Source organism: Tympanuchus pallidicinctus, unplaced genomic scaffold, assembly GCF_026119805.1.
Source record: "Tympanuchus pallidicinctus isolate F22 unplaced genomic scaffold, pur_lepc_1.0 scaffold8, whole genome shotgun sequence".
Lineage (NCBI taxonomy): Eukaryota > Metazoa > Chordata > Aves > Galliformes > Phasianidae > Tympanuchus > Tympanuchus pallidicinctus.
In genome coordinates, this window is record NW_026294802.1 from 42285244 (window position 1) to 42302979 (window position 17736).

Consider the following 17736-nt stretch of genomic DNA (forward strand, 5'->3'; position numbering starts at 1 on the left):
TCAGGTAATTAATACAAAGTCAAGCTACGTTATCTTCAGTACTAAATCTTTAACCTGATGATAAAGAACAATTAAATATCATCTATCAAATTTTAGGCCTTTAAAGTACTACCTCCTGTAGAATTGTAATTTAGATAGGTAAAGGCTTTTTCCTAGCAGAAACCTAAAAAAATATTAAAACACAAAGTCTGATTTTAATCAAAGGAAGATTAACCTTTTTTTTTTTAAAAAAAAAAAACAACCTCCTTTGGTATGGAAGTTACTTTATTTATTCATATTTCCTAAGCCAATGTGTAGCTTATTTTGAGAACCAGACAGAAACTGTGGCAGAAATACTACTTTCTCATATTTCATCCTCTTTTCAAGGCATGCCATTTGTAGAAATAAAAGCTAAACAATGACTGCCAGAATAGGACCATGGATGTAAAACAGGAAAGAAAAAGAATTCTACATATTCTTATTTACATGCAGTTCACCTTATATTAAAAATATCTTGAATTTTTAAAAAATTCCCCTCTTAAAAAATATCCTAAATATAAACTCACTGCAGATGTAGTTTCTGAAAAAGGAGTTATGCTTGGCTGTGTACAAATCTGAGGAGAAAAAAAAACAAACACAAACTTAACTGATTACAAAAATGAAGGCAGCACAAATATTGTAACATTTCATACAGCTGCAGCAATAAACACCTTTGCTACTGGAATCACTTCTGACACCTCTGAATCTAATAAACTTTATTCTACACAATAAACAATATCTGTTCTGATTACACTCAGACAAAAGCAACTTTAAACAACAGTTTCTGAAGCAGAAACTCCTCTCCCACCCTTTACCTTATATGCATTATTCTCTTCCATTATGTGCAAGAGCAGTTCAGAAAGTTCTAAGGAGCTATCTCTAACTAATGTCAAATTCCTGCGCTCAGCAGGTAGAAATTTACCTTGAAGATCAAGATAATTTGGATCTGGCAACACTTTGCATCACTTCTATATCGTATACTTTGACACAGACACTGTGCTCTCGTTTGTCATCTACTACAAAATGTTATTCACTGCTATGGACTGTTCTGCACAGAGTATTACCATGAAGGATTTTCAGGCACACAATCATCATCCAGACCCTAGAGAGTCTTGGGCAGAAAGGATAACACACATTCTCATCCATCAGAGATAAATACAAATGTTTCATCCACATACACTACTTTGACAAAATGGATGGAAGAATGTATTACATAACTGTAGGCACACACACAAATGTGTCCAGATCATTTCCTCATGGTTATGCTGTAATAATCTGCAGCACTTCAAATTCCAATAGATTTTTTGTCTATTGTAAAGCATAATTTTAATGATGGTATTTGGAAAAAAGAGGTTAAAAAAAAATCTAAGCACCCACTTACATAAATGGCTGATCCAGCTTCTTCAGACACCTGCAGGTGACAAGCATGTCTACCATCTTCTCTTGCTGTAGGAGATTCTGTCACCTTAAATCCAGAAACCACAAAGGTGTCCTACGGAGACAGGTGATAAACAGATGAGTGCTGTGCATGACATTATGTCTAAAAGAGGATTTAATGCCAAATTTCACTCTCAAGTCTGAAGACATTCAGTTAAAAAAAGAATTCCAAACATTGCCTTTAATTTCCTTTACGTAGCAATTTTACCCTAATTCTAATTCAAAGAGAATCATTACTCTTCAAATATACTGAACATTGACTCTTTCCTGCATAAAATTAACTAAGCCAAAAAAAGCAGTCACACAACCAATTAATATTGAGAAAGCATTCCTTCTTAGTGGTTGTTTGTTAGTGTATTACAGCCTCACTTCAAAGACAGTCTTCTCATAGATACTTTCAATTTAATTGGATCAATATCCTCCAATTTATTCCTCAGGTGTCCAACAGTTAAGTAAATGACTAAATTTTGGGTCGCAAAACAGATGCTACAAACTTCTGTGATGTCCCTCTTCTGGCACAAGAGGCAAATCCATTTGCTGCTGCATGCTCACTTTTGGTACAAAATTCCTCACACATCACAAAGCAAAGAAGAAAAAGAATTACTTAAGCAGAAAAAGATCTAAGTTCCTGCAGAAGATCACCTTTTAGTAGCAACCTTACAAAAAAAATACATAAATAAAAGAGAGAAGACAGATGAAGGAAAACACATTTAGGAGATAGACATGTTAAGAAATGTATTTCTGACCAAAAGAAATACAATGCTAGGAACTACGATACAAAACAAAGCTCCTTTAGAGTCAAATGCTTTCTTGTCAGAACAATACAGCAGACTTGTTCCAACATACCTGCTCTTGCAAAACCTTCCACACACATACAAACACACCTGAGAACTACCATACTAGTCTTGGTGTCTTTTTAATCCAAGCTTCTACCAAAAGCACTTTCTGAAGTTTTTTATGAATTACTTTTGTTCATGTTTTTATTTGATTACAACATATATATATATTATATGCACTGCAACATATACATGATTAAAGCTACAGTTTGTTTAATATTGCATGACAGTAGTTCCTTTAGTTATGTCAGCAATCTGATAACGCTGCCCTCAATAATAAAGGGCCCCATATCTTTTTTTTTTTTAAAAAAAAGAAGGCTGTTACCTTGGGTTTTATCAATATAATCATTACAGTAAAAAACAAACAAACAAACAAACAAACAAAAACACCCTGCAAAAAAGATTTCTTGATCAGACAGTTTGATACACAAAACTAGTGCCACTGTTATTTCCAACTAGTGCCATATATAGGAATAAAATGCGTATTTTGACTACAAGATAGGTGACTGCAAGTCACCTAAGTGCAAGATGTACTCAGAACTAAATAGATTAAAACAGGTGAAAACAATTACATGGATTAATATTCTCTGCACATGAAACACACAATCCAGCTACTGTACATTAAAGTTGTTTCATTCTTTTCATATACAGACAGAAGCAATATACAGAAACACACACTTCAAGAAAATTAAGGGTTTTTTGTTTTGTGGTTTTTTTTTTTTTCAGAACACAAGTTCAGCACATCTTTCCTTTCTCTGTTACTGATGCTCTTTCATGGTGTTCTTTCAACACTGCAATTAACCTTCATGCATTATTCCTGTTTCAGCATTTTGTTAGATTACAGGAGGCATAAGGCTCTGGGACTTGGCTGCTGAGTCAGGATTGGAGCTCTGCAGAGCTGCCTTGACTTGTTCTCCTTTGTCAGGAGGAACTTTAGTATTACATAGACTCAAGTGTGTACACAGGTTGATAATAAATTGAGGATTTTTCATGTGAACAATAATAGATCATTGGTGGTTACTACCACTTGAAGGGTTGCTAAGAGTTGTTGTTTCCTATAGCACTCTCTGGGACCCATCTTTCTACCCTCTCATTGCTGCTCAGGGCCTTTTACGTGTGTTTTAATCAGGACAATAAAAATAGTCAGTTCCTCGTATTTAAAAATTCTGCATCCTGTATATTTAGCAAATTAATTCAAAGACCTCCCAACCAGGAATTACTGCCAAAATTCTTGGAATGCAGGAATCTGTATAAAGACTGACAGTTGTTATCTCACATACAAATCTAAGATTTGCAAAAGAAAGATTTTTCTGTCCCAAACTGACTGCTGATCTTCAAGGTATGTTTCTTCTGCACATGTGGGAGAACTGTTAGGTCAGAGCCTTAACTGGTCGTTAAGTACCTGGTGAAGGAGTGTGGCTGGCCCAGATAGCACAGGCAAATTGTTTGTATCTGTGCTCCCCATGTGACCAGAAGGCATGGACACAGGCAGAGCCACCCTAGGCTCAACATGATGGCTAGACACTGAAAAGAGAACATCTCAGATCAAGGCTGCTTGGGAAGGAGCGCTGCATGGCCAGAGGTCCCTTTTACCAGTTGGGTGAATTCAATTCTTCTTTCCCTATATGATTATTGGCCTACCTGCAAATACTTTGCCTGGTATTGCCAAGAACCTGTCAGAAACAATTTTGCTTCCTCATAAGCAGAACAGCATGGCATGAGACAAACATCAAAACCAGGCTTTGATTCATAGCAGAATCTCCTGTACAACTTAACACCCTCTGACCTGCACAGATTACCATCCAGACTGATGACCCTCTGTATCGTTTCCCCAGGTTCACACATATGGCTCAAATTAGCTGTGCATCAATTTCAAGGTCAAATTAATAGGCTCTCCTCTCTGCTGAAATTTCTGCCTTTTCAAATCAACTGAATTCCAAGCATACTTGACCACACTGGAGAGTAGGAAAATGTTCCTTATTGAAAATGTAGCTAGGCACTGGAACAGTCTCTCCGGGGAAGTGATCACAACACCAAGCCAATTGGAGTTCCAGATGCATTCGCACAATCATCTCAGGAAATATGGTTTGAGTTCTGGGTGATGCTGTATGGAACCAAGAGTTGGATTTGATGATCCCTGTGGGCTCCTTCTAACTCAAGATATTCTGTGGTTCTATTATATGAGCTGAAAAGCTTTGATAAAATTTTAACTTAATCGTTCCTATTTCCATGGTTGAGAAAGCCTTAAATTGTTGCTCATAAAAATATTTCTATGAACCTGAAAACAAAAACCAGTTTTCTTTACTAAATAACTTTCCATCTTCAATATGAATTTCTACCATAAATAATAAAGCACTAACATGAGCCCATAGCATACAGTATACTTCAGGTTGATATCAGGCTATCTGTCAGCAAACTGACAGGCAATCTAATCAAAATTGTTAAGTTGAGGTAATTGTTTTCAGCTTGCAACACACTCTCATCAAACTCAGACTGATTTGCCAATGTCCTTTACCCCGGAACTATAAAACCAAGCTTTCTTTTCTAATGAAGTAAGATGCTAGCAATATACACAATAAAAAAAGCCTGTGCATGTAGCTTCAAATTATAAAAAAGAAAAGTTTTAGTGTAACTTAAACCTTAAATCAATTAAAATTTAAAATCTTACAAAAGTATGGCAAGACATCTGACTTAGAAGCATAAATGGACAGCTTCTCTTTCATCCATATTCTCAATCCTTTTCTTGCTACGTAAAGGAAACACCACTGACAGACAAAAAGAACTGCTCTATTTCAGTATTACTGTCAAAAAGTTTACATAAACAAATACTTTTTTCAAGTTTATAATTATAAATATGAACAGACTGAATAAACTATTTCTAATGTTGATAATAGCTATATGAAGACAAAATAAAAACATCTCTGGAAAACAGTCCATAACATAAGAAAAAGTGAATATATTTTACCCCATTACGTGTAAGTTTTGCACAATCCTCTGCCATTTTTCCATATATTAGAACATTGAGGCTGTTAATCCTTGAGCATGTGTCATCTAGGAAAAAAAAATGTATCCAATTATCATTCCTTCTTTAAAACAGCAATGGGAAAAGGCTTCCAAAATAAACACATCTACAGAACATAACATTTTTCATTCCAATTAATTTACAAACAGAAAATTACATAAATAGCTGTGCAATTGGGTTTATGTGCTAACTATAGGTAGATCAACAATCTGGATGGTGGCCAGCATGGTGAGAGAGGTGAAGAAAGAAGGCTCTTGGGGAGACGACACTGTGGTCTTCCAGTACTTGAAGGAAATTTATCAGCTGGAGGAAAACCAACCCTTTACATGGACAGATAACAATGGGACAGGAGGGAATTGTTTTCAACTCAGACAGGTGAGATTTAGATATTATGAGGAAATCATTTTACTCAGAGAGCTGTGAGGCATTGGCATAGGTTGCCCAGACAAGTTATGGGTATCCCATCCCTGGAAGTGTTCAAGGCCAGGACAGATGTGGCCCTGGGCAGCCTGACCATAGCAGAAGGGGTGGAGCGGGATGAGCTTTAAGGTTCCTTCCAAACCAAGTCACTGCATGGTTCTATCAAGTAAGTAGTCTTTCAGATAGACTGAAACAGACATCAAGTTATTTTAGAAGGTTATTCTAGCTGTTATCATTTCAGAAATAACACTAATGATTTAGATGTGTGAACTTATTTTTGAGACTGTGCAGAATATATGAAAACTCTTAACCTTCCTGAAAAGCCTTGTGAAATTAGCACGACTTGAGAAGTTTTGTTGCCGTCCTCAGTAACCCCAAAGCCAGAAGATAAACGACTTTGTTCTCATCAACTTCATTCACCTTTGGTAACACTAATCACAAGCAGCATTTTCATGTAGGATTTGAACTCCTCAGCCTACAGTTGGGTCACAGACACAGAATTTATATATTCCAAAAGGCTCATAAGGAGCAAGTGATGATTCCCTAACAGAAAGAAGAAGCTGAGAAAGAAGTTCAAGGAAATGGCAAGCTCCTCAAAACCATCTCAAAATCCCTTTCTGAACTGGTTAGTTTAAAGCAATGCAACACATGTACTGCAAATTAGCATACTGATCTATATCAAATGTGTACTGAAATAGCATACACTGGGTAACTGTTGACTCTGAATTTTTCTTAGACCTTCTCTATGATAAGTAATTCAAAAATATGCTGTACTCATAACTAATGAATTTTCTGAAAAGTATTTTAAAAGATTCTGTAACAAGAACTCAACCGTAAATCCAAATAACATATAGCCTATATGGAAAAGTTTAAAATAATCTATTTTTTATGGAGAATGAACATGTTTCAAGTATAAAACTTTTACTGAATACTAAACAAAGCAATTAGTAGTGGTGGAACAGTATAATGTACAAAAAAAAAAAAAAAAGGTTGAGAAGTCTAGCAAAAATAAAAGTGTATTTAGATGGAGTACCTTGAAGAACAATCTTGAAAAAGTCTGTACCATCTCCAAGTTTTGTTAGTGGGTAGGAAAGAATAACTATTCCCTAAAAAGTAAGAACAAAATTAAATACATATATATAAATATATGAACTGGGACCATACAATCAAACTATTGGTTACCGATGCACTGATAACAAATGAAATGTCTATAAGCTTAAAAACAAAAAAAAAGAGAACATATCTTTCTTTGTTTTAATTGGTGAAACATGCACAAGCCAGCATAAATGAGCTTCTAGAGATTTAAAGGAAGCACTATGAATGAAATAGCACAAGTTTAAATCACTTAGATGCTATGGCCTGGATAGTAAACAGAAATTGTAGCTATGGTATACCTTTTTACTGCTTACATCGTTAACACAACAGTTACACTTTTTGCACAAAGGCTAAAAAGTTGCTAAAATAAATAGAACATTCAAAACCTTACATCAAATTATTGTCAAAGGATTACAACATAAATATTCAAATGAAATCACAGTCAAGAGATAAAAGACACAGAGATAAACAATATCCTGTAATATAAAAAATAGTTGGGATGACAAAGAACGCATCACAAAACTTGGAAACTCAGCAATATATTGATTTATCAATAACACTAATGCTCTAAAAGATGCAAATTTATGTATGTGTGTGTGTATTCAATCATTACAGTGAATTTCCAACTTGCATTGAAGCAAACTGTAGCAATTTTTGTTAACTTTCCTTTGGAACAAATGTGTTGGTTTTCATTTTGCTTTTCAGAAACATGGCACCTCATCAATAAAGTTTCATCTTCAACGGAAACAAAGATGTCAGCCAAACGTATTTCTACACAGTATGGTAGATAAAGCACTATATCTACCTCAAATATAAAATCACAGAGATTGGTTCAATGAAGAAAAATACAGAAATTTGAAAACTGAGTCTATGAACATCTAAGAGAACTATAAAACAAGACAGCAAATAAAATAAGAAGGTTCTTGTAAGGAGACAACAGATGCAATCACCAGTAACTGCACAAAGGCAACACTAAGACAACAGTCAGGTAAATCACTGTGATTTTATAATGCACGTATTCTGTGGGAAACATTATTTAAATGTTAGTAAACACCTCTTAAACCACATTAAGATAAAATATACAGCAGTGAATTGCTATTGCAGAGGCTTTTCAGAGTAACGTTAACACTATAGTAACAAATTAACTAAGGAAGAATCCAAATAAAATTCAACATAGCTTATTTGACTATTTTCTATAAAGAATTAAAATTCACAAGTTCTCCATTTCCAACCCAAAGCATACAAGTTTTACTACACTAAAACAAACAAAGCACCCTATGTTGAATTAATTTAATATTTACCATATTGCTTTATTGCTTCTTAGACAGCAGGAATAACTTAAGACCAAAATAAAGGTCAAAGATCTATGACTACGTGTCTTGAGCAGTTAAGCTCCTGCTTTTCACAAGGAAAACTGTTACATTTTGTAGAGGGACTGCAGTATCAAATATTTATTTTAGCAATCAGCATCCGCAGAATAATGTTTTGAGATCTGTGTATGAATACTTAAAGACAGGTTTTTCACTCATTCTCAAAATCACAACTTTGGAATTGCAATTACTAGGTACAATTGTTCTTGCTGCCATTATTTGTCTTGAACTATATTCACCAGTAAAAGAAATTCCACAGATTTTTTTCTTGTAATGAAATCTGCAATAAAACCAAATTATTTCAGGAACACGATGTTCTTTTAGTAAAGAACACTCAATCCACTAAAAAACAGCATACATTTATGAGAAAGGGACTCTGCTTTTTGGCCATTTTTACTTTCCACTTTTTTCCTCCTACATTCCACTATCTTCAAATGATTTCTCAGATTCTGGTACCCCATTCTTATGTGGAACTGCCTGCCCCCATCAGTTTTCTTTGTATCCTGAACACCTACTTTCTAATCCTTTTCCCAGCACAAATGCCACCCACTGCTTTCTTAATTCACCTAAAACCCCTGGGCTCCAAACTTATCTAAAATTTGCCCTGGAAAAACCTGCTCAAATTCAATCCTCCCCCACAAATCTTGCACTGTACATTAAAACTCAACAAACTTCTTCCAAATCCCTCCTCATTCCATATGCCACTAGACTCATCCTCACACTGCTTATGTGCTATGCCTCTAGTGAATCTGTCTCCCTCCTTGCCACAGCCTAGTTCCTCAGTCTGGTCCAAAAGCCGACCTGGCAGCTGTAGCAGTGCTGTAGGGACATGACAGCACATTCTCAACTTTTGGTTCAGCTGCCAGGGTAAAGTCCAGAGGACAGAAAGTTAACAGGAGGTGGCATCAGGTTCAGTCAGGGCACAGCTCAACTGAGGAGGTAAGGACTTTTTTGTACTGTTTTCCCATAAATTCAAATTAAACTCCATATTCTTCAGAAAGATTTTTTGAAACTCTGGAGTAGCATGCTGTGCCATCACTAAGATAACCTGCAATCAGTGCATTCTCACACTTGCTTCAAGCTTGGCTTGTGGAACTGGAATCTCCAACACATTTAATGGTGTATTAGCACAAGCTTTATCAGTCCTGCAGTTGGTCTGTTTTTATGCCAAGCCATTTCAGTCACCTACTAATCCATGCAGCATGAAGTTTTTTTCAAGCAAAATTCTGAGAAAGATTCTGTGCACTTCCAGCAATTACAATATCACATGTATGCTTAGTCTGTTAATAATCATTCTGCTTACCTATTGGAAACATTTATTTTGGCAGAATCGTTTTCTAATTCAACTTCTGCCCACTTGAGTATTTCCTCTGCAAACAAGAATCCCTGTCAGTGTCCAACCATTCTTGCAGAAAGAACTTTTAAAAGTAAGAAAGCCTATATGCCCTGCAGGTGAACGAAGACAGAAAACTATATCCTGAGGAATAAAAACCCTGCTTACAAGCAGCACTCTTCATTGATAATTCCATTTGTCCCCTTACAAGACCCAACGGAGACTGGATCACTCTTATTTATGTCATCAAATCACCTCCTATCACACGCTGCTGCGCTTCCAAAAAAGGCAGTTTTGCTCCTTTCTGATTTATCTAATCGCAGTACTGCTGGCATCTCTTTGACACCATAATGAATCAGTCTAGAGAACAAAAATAGGTGAAAACTACCCTCTCACTGTTAATATGATTAGCCTTGTGCAATTTTTTTCCCTGAACTGACTCAACACAGAGTCAGAAAAGCACTAGGGCTGGACCTGGGAATACACAGGTGGGGAAGCAAGATGTTCTTTTTGCATACAAACTGGTTCAGTTTATGTTTCTAAAATATTTGGGCCATTTTCTTTACGATGCAAGCCGCCTAAGGTTTTTTCCAGAATTTGTTTTCATTGTGGTCAGAAGGTAAGCTTGGGATAATGTTGACTTTCTGCCTTGTAAGTACCAAAGATAATAAACAGGATTTTCAGTAGCATATATGCAAAAAATTAAACAGGTTGAAAAAGAAAACCCTCAAGAACTGATGCTGCATTTTACATAGTATATTTGTTTTAGGAATGAAAATATTACTTCTGCACTTCACTACGACTGTACTTTGAATCTGAAATATATTTGGGACTCCTAGAGAAATATAGTGCACAACTGATAATAAATAACAAAACTATTAGCACTGTGGTGCAGGTAATTGCCACAGAGACATCTTTACTTAAAAATGGATACTGAATTGCTTCATACAAGCAAGGAAAACTGTGTTAAAGGTCGTAACAGAGAAACATGATCTATAAGGAGCATAGTAGTGCTTACTGCTATTTAAATATACATATTTACACCCTCCCTAAAGCCCTCAATTTTTAGCAGTCTTCTGTATACTACTGTAATTAGGTAAGAGGAAGAACTGCAAACCAATCAAGTCAATAGCAACAATGCAATGAAGTTCAACACTGCCGACAAAAAAGATATGCAACAGATGAACAGAAACAGCACCAGTAAGTCAACAACATAGCTGAAACGTGGGGACTCTTCACAAATTAGGCAGGAGCTATCTCAAAGCAAACCAAAATTTTTTTGTTAGTAAATTACCTGGAAATATTTGTTGGTATGGTCAAGTCCTATTTGCAAATGTTTTAATTCCTCCCTCTGCAAGTGGCTTGGAAGCTGAGTCTCAAGTTTTCCTTTAATGATCTTTAGCAATTGAACAGGCATAGCTGATATCTAAACGACAAGAAACAGACTCCTGATGTTACCCAAATACATCAAATTAAGAGTTACTATTAGTTGCAGCATACTCAAAAGGGGAAACCTATTTTCTAAAGGGAGAGCTTTATTAAATGACTAAAAAACTTCAGACGGATCAGTCTCAGTATTAAATACATCAGGAAGAGACAGTAACATTTGCTACACATCTGATAACATTTGACAGACCTCCATGACTATTTTGAAAACATTCCATTGTGTTGAAAATGGCAACAAAATATTATTTTACTCATGATTAATAGCAGCTGGTGAATATAAAGGATAAAGAGTATGAATACTTTATATACAAAATACATGCTAGAAAGCAAGCAGGGACTTTGAATGGAAAAAGCAGAATCATGTTGCCACGAAAAGCAGACATAAAGCTCAAGCTCAATCACAGTATTTCAGCAATTTAGAGAAGAGGGTGCACAAGTGACAAATTATGTTTGTACTGCTCTGTTTTTCAGAACATTTTGTGCTTTAGGAAAGATTTCAACTCTGCAAAACTAAAAACAGCTAAGTTACTGCATGTTAACTGACTAGGCTTACCACACACTACAGAAAGCAAAGACCACCAGAAGGCTGTAAAAGGTCCTTACAATAATGGGAAGCTGTTAGTGAGAATCAGTCACATAGCAGATCCCTGCACTGAGGACTTGCATTCATGATGCTGCCCAAGACACAGATAGGCCGCCTCACCTGGCACTGATCTCAAGATGCAATGCAGTAATCCCTAGAATTAACTGCAGCAGCCGTCATCGAACCCCAGAACCACAAAAGCAATTTAGAAAAAACTAACAGCCACTTGTACTCAGTCAGTAACAAAGCCACAGTGCCATGCATCCTACCTGCTCACAACATACATTAGGTCAGCAAGTTGTTGGTTTTTTTTTTTTTTTTTTTCCTCTGTAACTTCCACCTCAGCATGCACAAGACAAGAAAACTCCAAAAAAAAACCAAAACCAAAAACAAAAAACTTTTCAGTTGGAAGTATCTACTTATGTCTGTTTACAAGGGTGAACAGTGATAGGACAAGGGGGAATGGTTTTAAACTGAGACAAGGGAGGTTTAGGTTAGATATCATGAGGAAGTTTTTCACACAGAGGGTGGTGATGCACTGGAACAGGCTGCCCAAGGAGGTTGTGGATGCCCCATCCCTGCAGGCATTCAAGGCCAGGCTGGATGTGGCTCTGGGCAGCCTGGTCTGCTGGTTGGTGACCATGCACATAGCAGTTGAAACTAGATGATCTTTGAGGTCCTTTTCAACCCAGGCCATTCCATGATTCTACTTCGTACTACATCCTAGCAGGATGACAATTTATTTCATCTGATCTATTTCATCTAGAAACAGTGAACTTCAGAGTTAATCAGTAACATTACTTTTCATTCAGCAGCACTATAATGAGCTAGGAAGATGTACAACATAATGAATTAACACGTCTTAAATTTCTTGCAGTTACAGTACGTGAGCAATTACGGAGATGTTTGTTTTGCCCAGAGATGTGTAACAGCAAGATGCATTTTGTTACAGTTCAAAGATGGCTGTTAAATCAAAACAAAGAAAGAAATTCGGGTTCAAAAAACACCTTCAAATTTTGCAGCCCCTTTGCTTTCTTTTGAGACAAAAGATTTTGCCATTTATGTCAATTGGACAAATATTCTGCAAGCCTCTCTATGATTAGAAAGGAAAATTTATGAAAAGGAGCCATATGTCAGTTGATGCAGTGGAACGCAGCCATATTATTTCCACTACTTACTTCATGTTTACTCCTACAATTTAGGTAATTTATGTAAATAATATACAAGTTGAAAACAAAGGTGGTTTGTGGTGTTCTTTTTTTTTTTTTAAATCTTAAGTTTCCATACATGTAAAAATAAGTTCATGTATTTTAAATAATAATCACTGACGCTCTCAGGTTTTTGTTCTCTGCAATTAAAACATAAAGACATTAATGTGGATGTGTGCACATGTATATGCACATGTATATGCTGTAGTTCTAAGACCCACAGAAATACATTTTCGAGATCAAATTGATACAGCACGGGCATCCCAAATCTAGATGCAGATGACTGTAGTGCTCTCCTCAGTGTTAACAGCAGCTCAGTGAAAATAAGTCTGCTAGGTGTCTCTTGTTCTCAAAAGGCTAACTGCGTAGCACTGACAAACATCCCTTCAAATCTGAGTCTGCTGCTGTAGAATTCTCTAAGTGGCATTGCAGAATTACTCATCAGGCTGTGATAGGTAGGAAGCATCACGGGGCACTCCTCAAACAGCAGAAAAAGTGGATGGGTTCAAAACACACACAGCAGAAAGAAAAAGGCAGTGAACTAAAAACCTCCATTGCCTTCCAAAAGCTAAAAGTGACAAACATACAGATCAGCCTCTGTAAAGGCTTAATAAGTTTAGCCATCAAAGAATTATGTAAATGATTTCATCTTGCATGTGAATTCAGGAGAGAGAAAAAGAGATCATTCACCACTTGCTTACTAAGTGAAATGTAACTTTGAAGACAGCTATGGGCTGAACTTTCCACATTCTGCTCTACCCCTTAACTGTCTTTCTACCTAATTTTACCTGATTTTCTAACTTTTATATTTCTGACAGTAGAACAGTCTACTATAATCCAATAGTTCTATCTTAATTGTCTAGGGAATATTAACATATGTTCCAAAAGCATATAAAACACCTAAACCACAGTACACTGGAGAACAACTGCCTAGTAGAAAAAGCTTTAAACAAAGGTTAACCTTCAACAAAAATAAGCAGCAATTTTAGAATTTGTTCTTTTGGATGCATTGAGACATGTCCCACCAAGATAATGCAATCATAGGATGTCTCCATCTCGAGGTTCAGAAAGAAAACAGTATGCTACAATAAAATACTAAGCTTTAATAAAGAAGGACTCCACCTCATTCCTTTTCTCTTGCAGCTTAACTTTAACAATCTCAGACCTCATTTAGGAAGCTAAGAAGCTGTCTCGGGTGCAGGCACAAGAAAAGCTGTCAGGCTCACAGTCCTTTCATCAATTCATACAGAAGGCAAAAGAACTAGCTTTCCATTTTACTTGCAACACACCTCAGAAACAAGCTTTGAGAGCCTGGTAACTTTAGTGTTAAAGTATATAACCAAAAGCCTAAGCACTTACAGAATCAAGCAGTAGCTTAGATGTGGTTTAAAGACTGTAATTTTTGAACTGAATACTGCAAGACAGGGTGTTAGGCAGAGCCTGAGCATTGAAGTCCTTTTGTGAAAGTCATATTCTTTTTTTTTTTCCCCCCCTCCAGGCTTTTTAAACTTTTGTTAAAACTAAAAGAAAAAGATCTTAAATGTGTTTGGGGAAACAAACAAACAAACAACAAAAAAACAAACAAAAAAAAAAAAAAACCCACACCAGAACTTGAACTCTCAGATTAGCTCTATAATCCTTTAAGGCACACTGCAAATCATTAAGACAACACAAGCTGCAGTGGCAAATGCATTTAACACCACACAGTCACAAACAAAACTGATGTGAACAATATCACAGCATGAATGAGAGAATAACAACAGAAAAGCAAGCAATATTTTTCTTACTAAGAAACATGCAAGAAGAAATGTACAGAAATGTAAAGAAGTATAAATTTGTTCTTATCATCATAAGATTAATCACTACTTCTGATCTTCCTCCACGTATCTCTAAGAAACACAAAACAGCAAATCTTACACTTCAGCTAGCATAGTAAGGGGGTAAAAATTTTCTACAATATTTTCAACACAGAAAACTGCAGGTTGCAAGCTTGCAGGCACACAAAAACACTCTCGTGTACTGCTGATGTTAAATTAAATATACCAACATGCTGTAACAGTCTAGAGGGCATTCTTGCAGTTGAAAACACACCAGCCATGACAGATAGGTCAAGTCAGCCTCCTGTTAGAATCACTTCACATACATTCTGGATATACAGGTTGCTGAATTCTTTTGGAAAATGCTTTTTAACAATCTCTAGGATGCTATGAAGATCAACTGAATTTTTACAATCATAGCAAATTATAAATAACTCAGTTTACTAGTAATGGAATTATCACTCATAAGACTTCGTACCTCTGAGTAGATACAAGGAACCAGTAATATAAAGAAAATAACATAAAGACAATCACAATTAATGTCCTACTTTTTTTCCCCACTCCAGATCAAGGGAAACAAGCATTTAGTCAAAAATATGACAAAGAGATTACAAAGGAAGAACTGCATGCTGCATTTATTTGTTGAATGTGTCCATCACTTTTGTCTTCCATGTCCAGTTCTCTGAAACATACAATTCTGTTATTATCTTCAGAAGGGGAGTCAAAAGACATTTCAAAACAAACGAAAAAACAAGAGCTCATAATACAATCCTAAGAGATGTAAGACAACCTTCACTACTTACTGCTTATACCAAAATAGTCAGAATATGAAATACATACTACAGACAATAGAAGTACCTTGCAGACCCTTGCAAGTGTGATAATGCAACTGCTCTTAATCATGAAAAGAACAACACTGGAAAATAAGTCCATTGATACTCTTCATCCTGACCCTAGAATTAAGTTCAAGCGGGAGGAAACCGAAGTTGCATCCATTTTATTCTAACAGTACATTAATCCAGGACAGATTATCCAGCATGGGATAAAAAAGAATTATATTTCTAACTGGATTACACAGACCCATCCAACCTATTAGCTTTTGTTCAAGTCAAAGGTGTGCATACACTATGGGTCCTACTTTTAGGCATTACTGCAACTAATAGATTGTTCTTCTGTACTCTCTTTCCAGAAATGAGATTAGCTCTGAAGCAGAAAAATAAAGAAATCTCAAGAAGCAATAGATAAACTGGAAAGATTACTTTTTTTCTCTGTAACAAGAAACATTTCACTGAAAATACCATAAAGAGGATTAATGTCATTTTGGGACAAGCTATAGCAGTTTAAGGCACAAGGAACTTCCTTATCTATCAAAGCAGATGCTACTTGCAGAGATGTGCTTTAAGTCACTCTCCAAATCAGAGAATAAATGCATTATTTTGTGGACTCAGAGGAAATCTCACCAAAATGCCATGAAGAATGACATAACAGCCAAGAACATTAGCATGTAACTGATGGGGGGAGCCAAAACGGTATATTTCTGAAGCCCCTACAAACACACAAAGGTCTCAGCACAATATCTGGGATCACTCTGCAAGATCTAAAACAAGTCTGAAGAATGCAATGGTCCACCTTTAACACAAACGTGTATGTTGAGACAGTAATGTATTATAGTTTCTGTTCAGTTTTCTCATAAAAACCATTAAACAAACAGAAGTCCTACAACCTGGATCAATCCTCCCATCATCGACAGGAGCAATCTTTTGTTCTACTGCAGTTTTAATAAAACCAAGAGGACATCTTAAGAAGAAAGACCTAGTCTGGAAGTTTCTTTCCCCTCATGTTGTAACCTGAGGAAAAAACATGACATCGTCTAACTAAACAAAAGGAAAAGCCAAGAGAGCAGCATGACACCCCACTCCCTTGGCTGCTGGGCTTTAGCATGTGCTGGCACAAGCCTTCAGGGGCACATGAACAGCAGTAAGTTCAGCCCATTTTTGCTCTAACAGAGCTGACTACTATCATACAATTAGAATTCTTACAGATTAATACAAACTCATTTATTCATTTCAACTTGTAATCTACTAATTGTACAGCTTAACAGGCCAAATCTATGCATTTCTGGTGGAAAATGTTCTGTTACTGCCATTATCAGCAGCACTTCAGCCCTGAGAAGCAGCAGAACTACATTTCTTGTGAAGGCAGAGAGAGGAAGCTCAGTGCACGAACTGTGAGGACTACCATTAAGCCAACAACTGCCAGAAAGCACAACGTTTAAAACCAATGGCCTGGGTGCGTTACTTTAGTATGAGAACTACAAGGTTATTAGCACTGATGATGTAAACGTTTTTCTTCTGAGCACTCAGAGCCAAACTAGCTTAAACAGGATTAGGAGAAAAGAAATAATAGCATATATATGGATACTTCTAACCGTTATAACACTGTATCTGTCACAGCGTGGACTCGGTCTCCATAGAGAACGGCTGCGGGGCAGTTCAAGCAGAAGAGAAGTGCATGGGCTCACGCTGAAAGCAGAACCTAGTCCGGGCAGCACAGGGCAGCTGCACTCCTCCCCTCAGCCCTCGGTGAGGACACAAATCCGCGTCCCGCCGCTACCTGCTCGAGAGGGCGGCAAGGAACGGGCCGCCGCCGCACCGCCTTCCCACTTCCGCCCGCTGCCCACAGCGAGGATCCGCGCATGCGTACTGCCCGTGCCGATGGGTAGTAAGAGCATGCGCTGTGAGCAGGCAGGAAAGCGCTGCCCTCAACCGCGGCCCGAGAGGGGGCGGGCAGCGCGGGAAGGCCGGCGGGGCGGTCTTGGGTGGGCGGGAGGAAAGGGAAAAGTGGCGGCGTGGGGCGGTGTTCGCTTTTCAGTAGCTTCTGGTTTCTGTAGTCCTGGGAGGTTGGCTCTGATTTCATTTTTTTTGCTTCTTCTCGCCAGAAAATCCCGCAGGAAATGATTTTCTCCTTTTCCTACCTGTGCTGTTCTTCCACTGCAATTCCCTCTCTATGCTTTTTTGGAGTTCATTTAGTTAAGTTGCTGCTGCCCTGTCCTTGGAACATTCAGTGTCAGGCTGGAGGAGGCTCTGCACAGCATCATGTAGCTGTGTCCAGGTGTTTCTATTCATTGCCAGGGAGTAGGACTAGATAAACT

At 37.1% G+C, this 17736-nt stretch overlaps 1 protein-coding gene across 5 annotated transcripts in view; it reads right to left on the minus strand.

Moving 5' to 3' along the window:
- POT1 (protection of telomeres 1) overlaps positions 1–17316 on the minus strand; it is a 60711-nt gene extending 43395 nt beyond the window's left edge. The window contains exons 1-7 of one of the 5 annotated variants that reach the window (XM_052667767.1): positions 17014–17283; positions 14816–14964; positions 10826–10957; positions 6767–6839; positions 5257–5342; positions 1400–1510; positions 546–593 (exon numbers count right to left, since the gene is read on the minus strand). In XM_052667767.1, coding sequence (XP_052523727.1) covers positions 546–593; positions 1400–1510; positions 5257–5342; positions 6767–6839; positions 10826–10957; positions 14816–14866 — 501 coding nt within the window. In that variant the 5' untranslated portion in view covers positions 14867–14964; positions 17014–17283. Of the gene's footprint in view, positions 1–545; positions 594–1399; positions 1511–5256; positions 5343–6766; positions 6840–10825; positions 10958–14815; positions 14965–17013 lie in introns of all 5 variants that reach the window. The other 4 variants (XM_052667770.1, XM_052667766.1, XM_052667768.1 and 1 more) reach the window with 4 other exon arrangements.
- Between the last annotated feature and the right edge of the window lie 420 nt (positions 17317–17736).